The sequence below is a fragment of the Tachysurus fulvidraco genome, chromosome 25, assembly GCF_022655615.1.
Source record: "Tachysurus fulvidraco isolate hzauxx_2018 chromosome 25, HZAU_PFXX_2.0, whole genome shotgun sequence".
NCBI lineage: Eukaryota > Metazoa > Chordata > Actinopteri > Siluriformes > Bagridae > Tachysurus > Tachysurus fulvidraco.
In genome coordinates, this window is record NC_062542.1 from 5034274 (window position 1) to 5052168 (window position 17895).

The following is a 17895-nucleotide window of genomic DNA, read 5'->3' on the forward strand; positions in this document are numbered from 1 at the left end:
AAGTGAAACCAACCACACAGTAGTCAGTTCTCATAAGAGGTTGAATTTAACAACGTGGACAGACTAGAAAAGAAGTGAAACACTTCTTTGTTGAGGTGTCTTTGATACTGTATGGCGTCTAAACGCCGAAAAAAAGGCCGCCTAGAGGAAACAATCCAGTAGAAACCCTCCTGTAAACCTGGCTCTGAAAAACCTGTGTCAGAATTTGTCAGAGGTCAGATGTGATCCAGAGACAAGGAGAGAGAAGCTGAAACTCATCTGTTCAGAAGACAAACAGGCCTTGTGCGTGATGTGCACATTTTCAAGCAAACACCTACAACACCGCCTCATCCCTGTTGACGAAGTAAAAACTGCTCCTCTTAAGGTAGGCACTGATAGCCCACTAGTTTAAGCTAGTAAAATGAATGAAAACAATTTACATTGTGTATTTATATCTATATATGAGACTGGATAAAACTGTTATAATGGCTACACAATCAAATACGATTACAATAATTTTCACTAAACCTTACCATTTACTAAAGCTTGCACTGTTGTGTAGTTGAACTTTATGTATTATTAATATTATATTACATTTTATATTTTTTATTCTATAGCAGAGTTCTCCTCACTTCGCTCAACCCAAATTAAATGGACTCATCAGAAGCTGTTTAAATTTCAACCCAATCAAATTCACAGATTCCAGCCCCTTTCCGGTGTTCCGAATCTGACTCCCTGGACAAATAATACTCCTCTGCATGTGCATGTGCATCAATCAATTTTACACACAGCAAGCACCAAGACCACACATGGATGCATTATATAAACTTAAATATACGGTATTATCACAAATTCAAGTTTTTGGATACAGGATAAAGAAAACACAAGGCAGATACATTCAAACTGGAAGCTGCTGGGATTCTAAGCTAAGCTAAGATACTAAGCTGCCAAAGTAAAACTTTTTAATATATCCTGCTGCATTAGTGCTTTAGACACGTCTTATTAGTGCAGGTGGTATTTCAAATTAATGTTTAATATTTCCTTTTGCCACTAGCTCATAGCCACTTCAATTTTGTCAAAGTAGCTATCAGAAGGGGAAGAAAAAGTTGGAAGCCCCTGTTCAAAAGTATATGAGCTATAGAGCGCCAAAAAAACGCTTAATTTTTCACAATAATAACACCGTTAGAATTGTTAGATGTTAGAAATATTTTGGAAATCCCTGTTCACAAGAGGTGATCTCATTTAGAGAAACCTTTCCAAAATGGTGGAGATGAATCAAGATAAATACATTAAACCTTAATCATAAAAGATTGTATTAATCACAAAATATATATTGTATTGTTTATAAATATTTAGAACAATCCAAATATATGTTAAATATTTCATTTATTGTCTATAGTAATGATTTTGTTTGTGTGAGTAAATTTGGGAACAATGACAACTTGGAACTGAAAGTAAAGGTTAAGGTATTTACGGTAGTTTCCCAAGATACGTACATACACAAATGAGGTCTGACAATAAGCTGATGCATACATAGGTGATTGAAAGAGAAACTGAAATAAAAACCTGACTATGAACAGCCAAATAACATCAACAGATTGTTGAGAAGCTCGTAATGGCCTCGAGTAAACGTCCTTTCTCTGAGGAAGACTTCACGTGCCCTGTGTGTTGTGATGTCTTTAAGGAGCCCGTGCTCCTGTCGTGTGGCCACAGCGCGTGCACAACGTGCGTTAACCGGTACTGGGAAACCAAAGGACACCAAGAGTGTCCTCTTTGCAGGAAACGATCCACTAGAAACCCTCCTATCAACCTGGCACTGAAGAACCTGTGTCAGACCTTCCTGGAGGTCCGAGGAGATCCCGAGACGCTCTGCGACATCCACAGAGAGAAGCTGAAACTCTATTGTGTGAATGACGGACATGCAGCGTGTTTAATCTGCAGAGATTCTAGCAAACACTCACAACACTGCTTCATCCCTGTCGACGAAGCAGCTTCTGATCTAAAGGTAAACCTTGCACAGGTTAAAGTAGAAATTTGCCTAATGACACTTCTCGGTTTGTAATGTTTTAGATTTTTTATTCAAGCTTTGTTGTACAGTTAAAATAGTATACAGTAGCATATAAATGTGACTCACATGTCTTACAGATGAATAAACATACTATTTGTATACATTGTGTTGCAGTGACCCCTAGTGGAAACTTAGTGTATACAAAGACGTTCTGTAATAATATTCTGGATATGATGTTGTGTTAATATTCGAATTTCATTACGATTCAAACATTTCTGATCTATTGATTTCTCGTTTTTTTTTGTTCAAGAATGTCTTTCTTTTTAGTTATAAAATTAATTTTGGTGCTCTCCTAAAATTAAATAAATTACAATCAGAATTAATTTTACATTCTTGATTGTAGGATGTTCTTATGAGATCACTGGATACCTTGAAAATGAAAATGAAGAGCCTTCAAGATGCCCAGGTTTACTGTCACCAAAATGTAGCTCTCATAAAGGTGAGAAATGCTAGACTACTTAACTTGAATAGGCTAAAAAATTCTGGCATTAAAAATAAATCTGATAATGACAGCTATTAATTTGTTTCATATTATAAGTTCTTACATGTTCATACATGGTGTTTTTTCTACACTTCTAATATTAGGATCTTATAAAACTGTATCAAATGGGGATATTATAATGTTTTAATATTGGTGACAAACATTGGACATAAAATGTTTGCGTCTGACTTACTGGCACTTGTGTTAATCACTTTAGCAACAAGCAGAGTACATAAAGAATCAGATAAAGGAGGAGTTTAAAATACTTCGGCAGTTTCTGCAAAAGGAGAATAAAACCCTGATGAATCAGCTGAAAAAGGATGAGCAGCAGAAGACACAAAGCCTGGAAAGCAAAATAGAACAAATGAATCAAGAGATAAAGTCGCTCTCAGACACGATTAACGACATAAGGAAAGAGCTTGAATCGGAAGACATCAAATTCGTGAAGGTTATGCTTCTGGTCTTTCATCCATTACGCCATCGATTCGTCCAATATTAATCCATCCTAACCCTGTTAAATACTGTTATGTTGTACTGCTTACATTGCATAGTTGATCATAATCTGTTTTTTAACCCAAAATTATTATTATTTTTTTTTTTTTACAGAAGTTTGACAAGACTTTGGCAAAGTAAGTTGGAATTGACTTGCTTCTCATTTTGTTTTTAGATCTATATAAACAGACAGGTTATGGCTAGCTTATGAACATAAAGAAATGTGCTATTAAGATCACTACAGAACTTGGCTTTTTTTTTTTTTTAGAGCTCAGTACAAAGATTTTGATCCAAATGTGGCCTCTGGTGAAGTTATTGACGTGGCAATGTACGTGGGAAATCTACGGTTCAAACTCTGGAACAATATGCAGAGCATCATTAAATACAGTGAGTCTTTGGTAATGTTCTCATATAATGGATAGAGTTAGGTGGAAACAAAAGATTCTCTCTGACGACCCCTAAGGGGAAACGTAGAAGAAGAAGAGAACGGTAATGTTCCTGGTAGGGATGCAGATAGACTGATTTAATAAACCATTTCAATAAGCCAACTTTATTCCAAATAGATTGGTATTTGAAGCTATCTATGATTCATTCTGTTTTAACTTGCATAGCATGATGCTGCCACCACCATGCTTTACTGTGGGTATAGTGTGCTTTAGTTGATTAGCCATATTTCTTGTACCACTGATAATTATGTTCAGCCAAAGCTAGAGCTTTCAACAATTTGAAGACATGATCTGAAATGAAAAGGATCCCGAACAATATAAAGAAACTTACTGTTTATATTGAAAGTAGTAATTTGTAGAAAAAATGAAATGTGTAGTATGAACTGTACTTCATTTTTGTATTCTGTTTCTATGTTTACATATATGAATGTGTGGATAGTTGATTTGTTCAGTCTGTGAAAACATTTTTCCTTTCTGAGAACAATAAAGAACCTTTCACTCCTGTTTTAGATCTGATAAATATACACTTATTATGATTTGTCTCTTCAGCTCCTGTGGTTTTGGATCCAAACACAGCTCACTCGCAGCTCATCCTGTCTGCAGATCTGACCAGCGTGAGAGACAGTGATGACGACCGTGAAGACAAGGCTGACAAACTCAGACCACCGGTTTTGGACACTTCTAAGAGATTTAGGAGTTTGTGTGTGCTGGGTTCTGAAGGCTTCTCTGCAGGGCTGCACTGTTGGGATGTTGATGTAGGAAACAACACCTTCTGGATGCTCGGTGTGACCACAGAGTCTGTGCAGAGAAAAAATCCCAATGTTTTTCCCAGTGGAGCTTGTGGCATTGGGTATGATGGTCAAAAGCTGTCTGCTTGGTCTCCTTGGGGTGTATACACTCCTCTTAGTTTCTCTGCCAAACCCCGGATGATCAGAATCCGTCTGGATATGGATTTAGCAGAGGTGTGGTTCTTAGATCCTGCTAGCAAAACCGTTATCCACATGTTTACGCACCACTTTGCTGAGAAAGTCTTTCCATTCTTCCACAGCATGTGCAGCCTCTCTCCTCTGAAAATCATGCCTCTAGAGCCTTTTGTAGTGCTGGGAGACAAATGCCAAAAACATTTGCAACTATAATCCATATTAACATTATGTATTTATTCTGTTGTAGCAACTTGAAGAACAACAGAATTAGTTCAGAGTACAGTCTGAAATTTGCTTTCTATATCTTTCATGGCTAGAGGCAAATCTGATGAAGGTGTAACAGGACATAATGTGTCAAGTGTTTGTTCAGATTAAGACATAATGCTGGTACATTTTAATATGTTGATCTTCTACATCTTGGGTTCGAATAGTTATGCTTTTAACAGTTTGTGTTATTAGTCATAACCTAACTCAAGTGACCGGCTCTTTCACTTTTCACCCTGGTTTTCCCCCAATCTTTTGTCGAGATTCTTAGTGACATATGTAGAATACTATGCCAATGTTTTTTCCGTTCTGATTGGATGATTTGTTGAAACCGCTTGGCACTTTCTGGTAAATCACAGTGTGGGAGACATTATAATGACAATAATTATCATAGAGCTATTATACAGATAAATACAGTGATGTTTTATTGAAACATAAATAAGACAAAGGTATTGCACTAATCCACCTCCTAAATAGAAGCCTATATAAGTTTTATTGCTATTGAATTAACTGAATTATGATTCCACCAATATATATTTATTTTTTAATCATATTTTTTCCAAAATTGCACCGGAATATTAAGCCATATATGAATTGGATTTGTAAATGGAATCTAAGTGGTTATAAAAGAGTCAAATGTTTATAATGTAGCATAACCTGTACATATATTCTTGACTTACATTTATCTCTGTACTGTATGTCTGAGGACTGCACTTACACACTTATTCATTCTTGCATTTAATTTGATTTAGGTTTATGATTTTATTTATTTAAACATTTAATGTCCTTTGGTTTTATATAGTGTTCAATATCAGTTATGCTTCCCCCTCGTGATTCTCCCTCTGTATACTTTTGCTTGCAATGTACAAAAGTATATGAAAGCCTGATTTTTTTAGTCATTTTTTAAAATATTTTTGTTATTGTTATTATATGTTATGTCAATTTAACATCTAATTAAGAGGTGCTCACACCACCCGATTTAGAAAGCCATGAAAATACCATGAAATTATTATTTGTTATCAAACCATAAAAATACAAAATATACGAATGTAAAGGTATTTTGAGAAATGGACCAAAATCCCTTTGCAAATGAATCCAACCTTCTCAGTGGACAAATGCTGTTATTCCTCCAGGGAATTTAAACTGTGGGATGCCAATAATTAAGAAATCAGTGCTTTAAACATAAAGTTTTACTTTAAACTTTAATTGTATATATTCATTTATTTCTTTTTATCCTTATTTTTTTCATCTACTTATTATTATTGTTGTTGTTGTTGTTGTTGTTATATATTTCTTTCTTTTTCTTTTTATCATTAATCACTTGATTTGTGCACAATAATAAAATTGTGTATAAGTGAAATAATTTTTTTCTCATATTTATGCTAATGCTAACTGACATCTAAGATCATGGGAATGATGACCGGTTTTGTTTGTTCGTTGTGAATTGTAGTCGACAACGCTACGGGTGTTGGATTGTGCTAGTCTAATGTTTAATGTGTTGGACCATCAGTCAGAAGGTTGTGAGTTTGAATCCTAGGTTCACAAAGCTACCATTACTGGGGCCCCTAAACAAGGCCCTTAACCTTCAGTTGTATAAAAACTGTATAATGAAGTAAAAAAGTGTATAATGAAATTTAAGTCACTCTGGATTAAGACGTCTGCCAAATGCTGTGTATGTAAATATAGAAGTCGAGGCAAGATGCTGTGAATGATGATGGACAAGGAGGAGCAAGAGAAGCTGTCAGATTAGCCTTGTTTACATAGCAAAGCATTTCCTACTCACTGAGGTTGCCATGTTTTATTCATTAAGACCTGGCAACCCTTGGCTCAATCCGAAAGTAAAACGTCAGCAGCTCTAGACCGTGTACAGCGCATGTGCGAGGAAGTGAATTAAACAGTTGATGTTTTCTGAGGAGATAAGACAGTTAGCTTAGCCACTTAATATGGCGTCTAAACGTTCCTTCTCTGAGGAGGACTTCACGTGCCCTGTGTGTTGCGACGTGTTTAAGGAGCCCGTGCTCCTGTCGTGTGGCCACAGCGCGTGCACAACGTGCGTTAACCGGTACTGGGAAACCAAAGGACACCAAGAGTGTCCTCTTTGCAGGAAACGATCCACTAGAAACCCTCCTATCAACCTGGCTCTGAAGAACCTGTGTCAGACCTTCCTGGAGGTCCGAGGAGATCCCGAGACGCTCTGCGACATCCACAGAGAGAAGCTGAAACTCTATTGTGTGAATGACGGACATGCAGCGTGTTTAATCTGCAGAGATTCTAGAAAACACTCACAACACTGCTTCATCCCTGTCGAAGAAGCAGCTTCTGAACAAAAAGTAAGCGTTGATGCAAAAGAAGTATCTGTGTCGTTTACTTATCTCATTGTCACTTATTCCTAATGATCACAATGCGTCTAATTATCTCATTAACCCTCTGAGGTCTAAGGGGATTTTTTGGGCCTGGAGAAGTTTTGTCATACTCTAACATTGTGCTTTTTTCAGTTGCTTACAGTATAAAGATATAAATGGCTAAAACCTGATATCACTGTAATCAGCACAAACTGGACAACAATAATATGTGAGCAGCATGTATGTACATGATTGTGTTTTTGAGAAAACAATATTTATGCGTGGTTAGTGAAAAATGAAATATTTGAAATCACTTGAATAAGGCCATAAAACACATACAGAAAGTGTCCTGCCTCTTACCATGCTTTGCTTTGCAAAGCACACAGGTCTGGCGACCAGTAGTGGCATCTGAGGCCTGCTCGGCTCCTGGGAAAGGCACATGGTCAGCACTGGTCGGTTTTGGTGGTATTTTCTGTGACACACCACAGAGCTCTGCAATTAGTTCTTCCATAAACAACTTGTGGCTCATTGGTGGCAGCAATGTCCAAGAAGTGTACATTTCTCGGGGGCGTGTACGTGGTTACCCGAATCACCTCAGTTCATTTGCATATGAACAGCGTGCTCAGAGGGAGTCGGGAACACATTAGCTATAATTAGGTGGAACAGGAGAAACCGGACCACTCCTTACTTTCTTACGGATTACATAAAAATAGATTATTTGTTTTTGAGTTGAATTTGTTTATGTAAAAGACATTTCAAGCTTTCTATGTATATATTTATCTTGTCTTTGAGGCAAGTATTTGCTGAGATTTGGGTTGTTTTATTTATGTGTCTGTGAAGAGTGGTGACCGAGACCGAGATGGCAGAGAACGCACTCTGTTCATTTTCTTTATTCTACAAAAATTTGTGTACAAATAAAAGTAGACCCTTTACAGATTTGATCGCTGTTTGCTCTTATCTGTACGATCAAAACTGAAAGTGTGATTTTAGTTCTTTTTGGCCTTATCAGGAGATTATGCCACAAAACGTGTATCCGTATTAATCGACTCCGGAGGGTTAAGACTCATGTTGAGCTAATTAACACACCTTGTATGAACTTATCGTACCTTAATGATTTCATTCATTTGGTGACAATTAATGGGGAAGGAAAATCAATCAACACTTCTGTATGACCTATATTATCTCATTTTTATACTACTGAGCATTAAGGGCCTTGCTCAAGGGCCCAACAGTGGCAACTTGGTGGACCTGGGATCTGAACTCACAACCTTCTGATTGGTATCCCAACACCTTAACCACTAGACTAGGCTACCACATGCCCATCACGTATAGTATGAATATAGAATTTAGAAGGTTTCATTATGACTCATACTGAAGTAATTAACACACATTGTTCTCATACGTTTGGTGATAACTAATTCTTCTATATTTACAGCATTGGGCAGACGCCCTTATATCCAGAGTGACTTACATTAACTCATTTTTTTTATACACAACTGAGAATTAAGGGCCTTGCTCAGGGGCCCAACAGTGGCAGCTTGGTGGACCTGGGATCAAACTCGCACCCTTCTGATTGGTAGCCCAACCCCTTAACCACTAGGCCACCACATGCCTGTCACATGAAAATAGAAATTGGAAGGTTTCATAATGTATATTCTTTGTTTTTGTATTTTTTTTTTCTCGTTAACGTCATTAACCTGTGCCATAACGAATTATATAAAAGCAATATTCTATTCATACTGGGAATAATTTGTGCATTTTTAATTATAGGATATTCTTAAGGCTGCAGTGAAGACGTTGAAATTGAAAATGAAGAGCTTTCAAGACACCAAAGTTAGTTTACATCAAAATGTTAATCACATACAGGTGAGACCAGCTGTAAGATGAAACATGTCTTTGGACATGGATAAGAAAAGATTTAGTACATTAAAGCATGCATTTCTAACCGACTGGTACTTGTGTTAATCATGTCAGCAACAAGCCAAGTACACAAAGGAGCAGATTAATGAGGAGTTTCGGAAGCTTCATCGGTTTTTGCAACTCGAAGAGGCAGCAATTAAGGGTCCACTGGAGGTGGAAACGAGGCAAAAAATAGAGAGTCTGGAAAACAAAATAAAAAATATCGAACATGAGGTACTGTCTCTCTCCAAGACTATTAGAGCCATGAAAGTTGAATTAAAATCTGATGACATCAGATTCGTGAAGGTCAGTCTTTCTTTCTTTCTTTCTTTCTTTCTTTCTTTTGAATTCATTACACCCAGAAATGGTCTCAAGTTTGCAGAAATGGATGAAATTGGTCATGGGTGAAGGGTGGGATTGGTCAAACTTTATTGCAGGACTGAGCATGATTAGTCAGAATATCTTTGTGTCTGTGAGAGTGGGGTAAAAATGTCTTGTGCACAACTCTAATCGATTTTTGTTTCCTTTTTTTGTAGAATTTTGAGACAAATCTGGCAAAGTAAGTTGTACCGCAGCAGATGCAAACTTTCAACTTATGTAAAACTGTTAAGAAATATTCTAATGGCACCATAATTAAAGGTGGGGTCTCTGATTTATGAGAAATGCTTCAGAAAAGTGAGTCGTTCCGACAACTAAACAAAAATCAAAACAATCGTGTAGCCAGTGAGCAGAAAGGGGCAGGTCTTGTCAATATGCGGCGGTGAGAGTGTTCAGTGCGCATGTGTGACCATTAACAGAAAGCGGTTTTAACATTGACATGGAGGATAAAAACAGAAAGAAAGCGAAGAAAGACTTACGATAAGGCAAGAAGTAGGACGTGTTAATATAGGATCAGCTTTCCAGCACTGGAGAGAACTGAAGGAGCAGGAAGTATACGCATACTCACAGATTGGAGTTTCCTGAGTCAATAACTCCTGAGCTAAACGCTGTTACTACACAAATAACACCTCTTTTCTATCGTAGTAATGTAGAGACGCGGCTACAACCGCGTTTTGTGTAGTAACAGCGTTTAGCTCAGGAGTTATTGACTCGGGAAACTTGAATCTGTGAATAGGTGAGTAACGTTGGTTTTGCTTTGTTACACAGAACTAATATATGCCTTTGTCCTTTGCATGATTATGCTTGTTTGTCATTTTTGCTTGTTTGTTTATCTGCAATCGTATTGTTCTTCAGCTATGATAAAGACACATTTCTTTCCATTAGTTGCCTGGGTTGTGAATTTGTGTGGGCGGAGCTATCAATACAGGGGTGGGACCCATTTGGGTTAGGGGCGTGTTTGTTTTGGTGATTTAAAATGTCAACATTGGCTTTCAAAAATCAGAGAGACCCCACCTTTAACATACAATTATATGTACTTCAGTTGTTGTATTCCTATTTTAATAAAACCCAATTTTGAAATGAAGACTCAAATCTAATATCAGGATTAATGCACTCCTTTTTTATGTTGTATTTTTTTAGAGCCCAGTACAGAGTGTCAAATCTACATATTTCTTCAGGAGAAGTAATTAGTGTTGCGAAGTACCTGGGCAATCTGCAGTACCAGGTCTGGAACAAAATGCAGAGCTTCATCAGATACAGTGAGTTGTTGCTGTTTTTTTTTTTTTTCATAAATTTCATTAGAGCACTTTCAGCATCTAGAAAGATTTAATAGATTGACTCATATATCAGATTTTAGTTCTCAGTCGGATCCTCTAATTATGATTTGTCTCCTCAGCACCTGTTGTCTTGGACCCAAACACGGCTCACTCTCAACTCATCCTGTCTCCAGATTTGACCAGCGTGAGAGACCGTGATGATGACCATGAAGACCAGACTGACTTGAATTGTCCACCGGTTTTGGACACTTCTAAGAGATTTAGGAGTTTGTGTGTGCTGGGTTCTGAGGGCTTCTCTTCAGGGCTGCACTGTTGGGATGTTGATGTGGGAAACAACACCTTCTGGATGCTCGGAGTGACTACTGAGTCTGTACAGAGAAAAGAACCCAATGTTTTCCCCAGCGGAGCTTGGGGCATTGGGTACGATGACCGAAAGCTGTGTGCTTGGTCTCCTTCAGAACCATATACTCCTCTGGCTTTGGCTGCCAAACCCCAGATGGTCAGAATTCGTTTAGATATGGATTCAGGGGAGGTGTGGTTCTTGGATCCTGCCAGCAATGCTGTTATCCACATGTTCTCACACCACTTCACTGAGGAAGTCTTTCCGTTCTTTCACAGCATGTGCAGTCTGTCTCCTCTGAAAATCATGCCTCTCCAGCCTTTTGTGGTCCTGTGAAAGCTCTCAGAATGCTCTTAAGGTTTCTGCAGGTTGTACTAGCACTGGTTCATGCTGCTGTGTGACATTATGGACAACAGAGTTATACATAATGATACTTATTTGTGTTGGTTTCAGTATTTTCCACAACTAAAGGCAAACAGACTGGAGTATGACGTCATTATATCTGGGACTTAATACATCATATTTTGTTTTGAGGTATACTTTAAACTGCTATACGTCATCCCTATCTTTTGCTTTGTGTACCTACTCGTAGCATAGCATGTGATGTTTTCTTTCACTTTTTGTTTTCCAACGGTGTTTAGATTTTGAAAATCAAGTGGACACACAGAGATCTATTAATAAGACTAAATGCAATACTAAATGCAAAAACTAGCTTTATTTTACTAGACAAAGCAACTCTGTGAACTGGCTTGTAAATCACTCACATGATTATTGGATCTATAGTAGTTTTTCATACTCTTGGGTAATACTCGAGCAGTGTGTTCAAGTATATTGATGATTAGCTGATGTATTTTATCTCATTTAAAATAAACTGATTTAACATTCAATTCAAGAAATCAAAACACCTTTGTATGTAGCTTTATACAGTGAAAGAAAAGTAAAGACTTTCTGGATGTTTAGGACTATGGAAGTTTATGAAAATATAAGATCTTTAGGACTAATTTTTGAATTGAGGTGTTAATTTTTCATTTATATGTCTGAATGATGTCTGGGGTCTGAGGGATATTGATTCCTTGATTCCTCAGGCCTACATCCTTCAGCCAATATCCCAAAAACCATACTAACCCCCTTCTATTATCTCGTGAGATATGGTAGCTTAGTGGTTAAGACGTTGGACTAGTGGTTGGAAGGTCGTGAGTTTGAATCCTAGGTCCACAAAGTGTCCAAAGTTCTGCAAGCCCCTTAACCTTTGATTGCTCAGTTGCATAAAAATTTGGACAAGGGTGTGGGTCGTAAATGTAACTCTTCTTTGATATACCAATTCTCAAACAACAAAAAAGATTCCTGCACTGGCTTCCTGTAGCCACCAACACTTTTTGTGTTGATGCTCATCTACAAGACCTTGACTGGAACATCACCAATTTTTTTTTAGGGGAAAAAACGTAACATTTTTGGGGTATTTTTTGGAACATCTCTGTATAAATATTGCACATACTAGGCTAGGTAAATACAGAAATACTTATGGGAAAAACTACTACTTTTTAAATCCCTGAGTGTCTATTTCATATGAGCTTCATATTAACAACCACTGTGGAGTGGTTGACATTACAAAGACATTTAATGATGAACGTTTGACAGGACACAAATGTTGGGGTGCAAATTCCATTGTTTTGGTCACTGGGAAAAGCGTTAAAAGCTCATGGTGTTGTAAAAATAATTAAGGTATTATTCCTTACAATACTATAACCAAAGTAGAGTATTAAGCCTTGCAAAATATTACAATTGGTGTTATAGGACATATGTAGGCGATGTTGTAGGCCAGATGTAAACAAGAGAAGATGTTTATTGTAATCATAAACTTAGTAAAAATAGCCAGACTCAGTGCTGTCAGGCCTCGTCAGTCTCAGCTCTCTGATCAACAATGTGTGAGGAAGTGAAAGTCAAAAGTTCAGCTGAAACAGGCCTCATGAAGGGAGTAGGGAGAGACAGCTGTATCAGGCGACCAGATGGACAGACCTGCTGAATCTGTATGTATATATGCAGTATATGTATGCGTATATAGGTGTATGATCAGTGGAAATCATATACAGACAAAATATAGAAAAAGATAGAGGAAAACTCACTCATTGTAACTGTAAAGGGAGATTGGTCCACGAGACGTGTCTTCTGTGTGATACGTGAGAGGGAAGCGTACAAGAAGTTCTCTGGAGCACATTTTTAACAACAGTTTTGACAATGCAGCATATTTTTTAATAATAAGGCAGAAGTACGGCGGGAACAACAACAGGAAAAAAAAACAAAAGGACAGACTTGTTTTTTGGTAAAAGGGCAGACTTGTTTTCGGGGAAATGAGGGGGGGGTCACGGGGCGATTCTGTAGAGTCAGGGAAAAAAACCCAGACAAGTCAGATGGATTGACGTAAGAAGGTGCAGACGCACCTAGAGGTGCCCGGGTATATATTGAGTAGATTTCCTTTGGGTTCTTTTGGGTTTTTGTTTGATTACGTTTGACTTAGAAATTTTTCCTTGAGCTCAATGGAATTGTTGGCTGATTGGCGGCAATAAAGAAGTTTGCTCATTCTCATCCAGGTTTGGAAAGTCTTAATTTGTATCAATTATAGTGTAACAGTAAAGTTTAGTTTAGATAAATTGTTTAATAGTTAATGTGAATAGTTAATTTTATAGTAAATACTTAAATAGTTAATTTAAATAATATTCAATATTCGGCTAAAAGTCTAAAAGTGCGATTCACCCTGCGATGTGTCCACTCGGAGGTGGGCTCTGAGTTCCGACAATGGCACATTCTGGCAATCTAACTTGATTAGTGCTATAGACAGAACCGCTAAATAGGTGTGTAAAAAGATTCCAAACTACATTAAACATGCCTTCCTTTATTCATCTGGAGCCATTGCGTAATGTCTGAAAATGATACATAGAGACTGACACACCCTCACTGACCTGAAAATAAACTGAACATTTGAAAGATCACATTAACAGATGGGCTGCTCACTTTACCACCAAAACAAGTCAGCCTTCCAACGTCGCTTAGCATAGCCTTGATATCCCATATCATATCAAACCCGCCGTGTGTTTTCACCTTGCTTCGAATCCGCAAATGGATTCCCAGCTTCCTGTCTCTGCTGAGGAATTATCCTGTCCCATATGCCACGACGTCCTCAAGGATCCGGTTTTTCATTTGTCATGTAGTCACGATATCTGCAAAGTCTGTTTCGATCAGTGCTGGATGTGTACGGGGTCTCTGGAGTGTCCCGTTTGCAGACAGCAAACCGATGTGGCTTCTCCCTTCGGTTATGTACTAAGGGATTCGTGTGAAGCCGCACCACAGTCAAGGAGGAATGAGAAAGCTTCAGCATGTTCTACATCATTCTACTGTCTACACAGAGAGAAATTCAACCTCTTCTGCCAAGAAGATGAACAGCTGCTGTGTGTGGTGTGTCAGAAATCAAAGATACATGAAAATCATAAATGTTGCACTGTAGATATTGCGGCACGTGACCTTAAGGTGAGACAAGCATCATTTAACCAAACATCATCTATGTTAGTAAAACCTGAAAGGTCTGTAATTTCTTTAAGGCATAAAATCAGAGTTGAGTTATGCACTGTGTCACTACGAGCTTAGCCGTTTACCAAAAACAAGAGTGTGTAAGTTACAGGAGATTCTGTCTTTGGACTTAAGCCTGGTTTTATTGCACAAATATAAGCTTGAGCAAGGAGCCGTATTAACCACAATATGTCATGTTTTGGGGGGTGAAAAAATATGCATCATCATATTTCAGGTCAATATTAAATATCTAAACTTGTTTCTATTAATTAATTAATGATAAACTTCATTTAAAGTCCATTTTTGCACAGAATACAATTAAAATTCAAGTTGACATTATTTAGAAAATTAATTTTTTCCCAATCAGTCCACATAGACTACAATAAATCACTTGGAACTGTTACATGTAGTCTTGAATCTCACCTTTTTTGTGTTTTTGCATGGATTAACTTCCCTGCTTAGGGTTTATAGTTTTATAATATAATTTATAATAATAATGTGACGTGACATACGGCTACGGTGTACGGTATACGGTGACCCATACTTAGAATTCGTTCTCTGCATTTAACCCATTCAAAGTGCACACACACACCGTGAACACACACCCGGAGCAGTGGGCAGTTTTTATGCTGCAGCGCCTGGGGAGCAGTTGGGGGGGGGTTCGGACCCTTGCTCAAGGGCACCTCAGTCGTGGCCGGCCCGAGACTCGAACCCCCAACCTTAGGGTTAGGAGTCAAACTCTCTAACCATTAGGCGACAACTTCCCCCTTAGTGCTTAGTTCTTAGGACTTCTTAGTTGTGTCCTGAATGACTTATTACACACTTACACTATGTACTTACTTTACTATCTAGTGTATGAACGCTTATTTATTCCAGAAGGATCTTAAAACCGCTCTCAGAAACTTACAGGACAAGCGTCAGGTCTTTAAGAAGGTCAAATCTGATTATGATCAAACTGCAAATTGTATTAAGGTGAGAAGACGCCTTTCCTGTAATTTATTTTTTTAAGTAATGCATTGTCCTAAATGTTCTAAAAGTTTTGTTTATTCTAGTATCAGACCAAGAAAACAGAGCAGCGGATAAAGAAGGAGTTTGAGAAGCTTCATCAGTTTCTTCAAGAAGAACAAGCATCCAGATTAGCTGCTCTGAGACAGGATGAGGAGCAGAAGAGTCTGATGATCAAACAGAAGATTGAAGAGATAAACATACTGATATCATATTTTGCCTATATTCTCGATATGATGAAAGAGGAAATGGGAAGTGAGAATATTTCATTAATGGAGGTAGGGAATGGATGGACCTGCACACCTAAAATTAAACATGTGAGACAATCAGAAATCCAAACTCACATCTTTGAGGGTTTGTTTAAACCGTCATAATTCCAAATACCTTTTTTCATAGTTTTAACTCATTCAATTGAATCCTAAATGAATAGAACATAGTAAGATTGAAGAAGCTGCTTCATGGTCCACATTTCTTTTTTTGACTGGTATGTCTGGATTTTTCATTTCATAGAACTTAAGAGCAGTAGCAAAAACGTAAGTCGCCTTTCTTTAGTTTCTTTCCTATGAATTTTGAGAAATGATTTTCTGACTCCTGAATGCTTTGCTACTTACAGAAGAGCTCATTGCTCCATGCAGGAACCACAGTTGTACTCAGGAGCCTTGATCGATGAAGCAAAGCACCTGGGGAACCTAAAGTTCAGAGTATGGGAGAAGATGCAGGAGATTGTTCAGTACAGTGAGTTTTTAACACAAATTTAGAGAATTATTTTCTTCCTAAGTAAAATATGTTACAGTTGTTTTTGGATCTTTGTTCTGTTTCTGTAGCCTCTGTGATTTTGGATCCAAACACAGCCCACCCTGAGCTGTCTCTTTCAGATGATCTGACCAGTGTCCAGCGTAGTTATGGAACACAACACCTCCCTAATAATCCAGAAAGATTTGATCAGTCTTATTGTGTCTTAGGCTCTGAAGCATTTACTTCAGGCATCCAAATATGGGATATTGAGGTCACCGACGTTTCCGATTGGGAAGTTGGCTTGACAACTGCGAGAACCAGAAAAAACAACTTGGATAGTGAAACCTGGAGTGTCAAAGCTTCTCAGGGTGAATATCTGGCACGGTTTTCAACAGCAGCATTTTTAAAGGTCCATCTTAAAGAGAATCTACAGAGGATCAGGGTTCGGCTGAACTGGGATGCTGGAGAGGTGCAATTTTCCGACCCTGTCACTGATACTCACCTTTGTACTTTCAGCCGATCTTTTACTGAGGGAGTCTTTCCTTTCTTCATTACACCCTGCAAACATTCAGTTCTGAGGGTATTACCATTATATATTGATTTTACTCTGAATACAGAACAAGGTAGAGAGTGAGGCAAGTAAAGATGTAGTAGAAGTAGTAGATATAATTCAGCATAATACACAAAATTTCCAGAGAAACAGAAAATTCAGAAAAAACATCCTTCGTGGTCTGTGTAAATAAAGTGCTTCTGATGCTGTAGGTGAAACCGGCTGATGTGTGAACTGACTGATTTCTGACAAAATAACCAATATCACCCAGAAACTGGAACATCATTTCTGCAGGACATGAAGTAGCAGATACAAGAGAGGGATTGTTACCTTTGTGTGTTTTAAGGAGAATGTAGAAAAAATACATAAACAAATACATGTTTGTCTTATGTTTTATCCGTTTAAGTATCAGATCTTAATTAAGGATGGCAAATTAAGAAAAGAAAAGAAAAAAACAGAAAAGAGAAGAAAACGAAATGCTTTATGCTCAATTATGGACACTAGGTGGCAGCATTGTACGTTCCCTTTCCAAACAAACAAACAAACAAACAAACAAACAAATAAATAAATGTAAAGATTGACATAAATATAAGTTTATATAAGTTTATATTAACAGATTTTGTTTTTCAAACTAGTACTTAGTTATGCATCACTGCTAAAATAAATAAATAAATGAATGAATAGATAAATAAATAAATAATAAAAAAAAGATTGACATAAATAATAAATAAGTTTATATTAACAGATTTTGTTTTTCAAACTAGTACATAGTTATGCTTTACTGGTAAAATAAATATAAACAAACAAACAAACAAACAAATAAATACATTTAAAGATTAACATAAATAATAAATACGTTTATATTAACAGATTTTGTTTTTCAAACTAGTATTTAGTTATGCTTTACTAGTAAAATAAATACATAAATAAATAAAAATAAGCTTTTTGTTTGGGTTTATTGACATGTGTTTCCTATTAAGCTGCATTAGTGTTAAAGTTCTCTATTAAAGTATAGGATACTCAGTTGCTCTGGTAACTATTAAGGCATATTGTAATACAATGTCTGCAATCTGAAAACATTCATTAACTGTACATAGATCTTAAATTAATAGATAAACACTGAATCCCAGGATAAAGCCTTCTATCCTTCCTGAA

General features: G+C 37.3%; 3 protein-coding genes across 3 annotated transcripts; all 3 read left to right on the forward strand.

The window, feature by feature from the left end:
• The first annotated feature begins 77 nt into the window (after positions 1-77).
• On the forward strand, positions 78-5992 carry LOC113658634 (zinc-binding protein A33-like). Its single transcript, XM_027171179.2, has 7 exons — positions 78-364; positions 597-1984; positions 2391-2486; positions 2746-2976; positions 3135-3157; positions 3289-3407; positions 4016-5992. Exons 2-7 carry the CDS (start codon positions 1595-1597, stop codon positions 4600-4602), a joined length of 1446 nt encoding a protein of 481 aa, XP_027026980.2. The 5' UTR covers positions 78-364; positions 597-1594; the 3' UTR covers positions 4603-5992.
• A 473-nt stretch (positions 5993-6465) lies between these two features.
• On the forward strand, positions 6466-11776 carry LOC113658666 (zinc-binding protein A33-like). The gene is made up of 6 exons (XM_027171197.2): positions 6466-6983; positions 8766-8861; positions 8970-9200; positions 9431-9453; positions 10413-10531; positions 10669-11776. The coding sequence occupies exons 1-6, from the start codon at positions 6597-6599 to the stop codon at positions 11223-11225; spliced, it is 1413 nt and encodes a 470-aa protein (XP_027026998.2). The 5' UTR covers positions 6466-6596; the 3' UTR covers positions 11226-11776.
• Positions 11777-13539: 1763 nt separating this feature from the next.
• On the forward strand, positions 13540-17105 carry LOC113658646 (E3 ubiquitin-protein ligase TRIM35-like). Its single transcript, XM_027171185.2, has 6 exons — positions 13540-14411; positions 15327-15422; positions 15503-15733; positions 15966-15988; positions 16069-16190; positions 16280-17105. The coding sequence occupies exons 1-6, from the start codon at positions 14004-14006 to the stop codon at positions 16822-16824; spliced, it is 1425 nt and encodes a 474-aa protein (XP_027026986.2). The 5' UTR covers positions 13540-14003; the 3' UTR covers positions 16825-17105.
• The last annotated feature ends 790 nt before the right edge of the window (positions 17106-17895 follow it).

Excerpts from the sequence above, each read along its gene's own strand:
- LOC113658634 (XM_027171179.2), top strand. The coding sequence starts at position 1,595 with ATGGCCTCGAGTAAACGTCCTTTCTCTGAGGAAGACTTCACGTGCCCT. Across the intron at positions 2,977-3,134 it reads AAGACATCAAATTCGTGAAG|AAGTTTGACAAGACTTTGGC; the intron begins GTTATGCTTCTG and ends TTTTTTTTACAG. Across the intron at positions 3,158-3,288 it reads TTTGACAAGACTTTGGCAAA|AGCTCAGTACAAAGATTTTG; the intron begins GTAAGTTGGAAT and ends TTTTTTTTTTAG.
- LOC113658666 (XM_027171197.2), top strand. The coding sequence starts at position 6,597 with ATGGCGTCTAAACGTTCCTTCTCTGAGGAGGACTTCACGTGCCCTGTG. Across the intron at positions 9,201-9,430 it reads ATGACATCAGATTCGTGAAG|AATTTTGAGACAAATCTGGC; the intron begins GTCAGTCTTTCT and ends CTTTTTTTGTAG. Across the intron at positions 9,454-10,412 it reads TTTGAGACAAATCTGGCAAA|AGCCCAGTACAGAGTGTCAA; the intron begins GTAAGTTGTACC and ends GTATTTTTTTAG.
- LOC113658646 (XM_027171185.2), top strand. The coding sequence starts at position 14,004 with ATGGATTCCCAGCTTCCTGTCTCTGCTGAGGAATTATCCTGTCCCATA. Across the intron at positions 15,989-16,068 it reads TTAAGAGCAGTAGCAAAAAC|AAGAGCTCATTGCTCCATGC; the intron begins GTAAGTCGCCTT and ends TGCTACTTACAG. Across the intron at positions 16,191-16,279 it reads GCAGGAGATTGTTCAGTACA|CCTCTGTGATTTTGGATCCA; the intron begins GTGAGTTTTTAA and ends CTGTTTCTGTAG.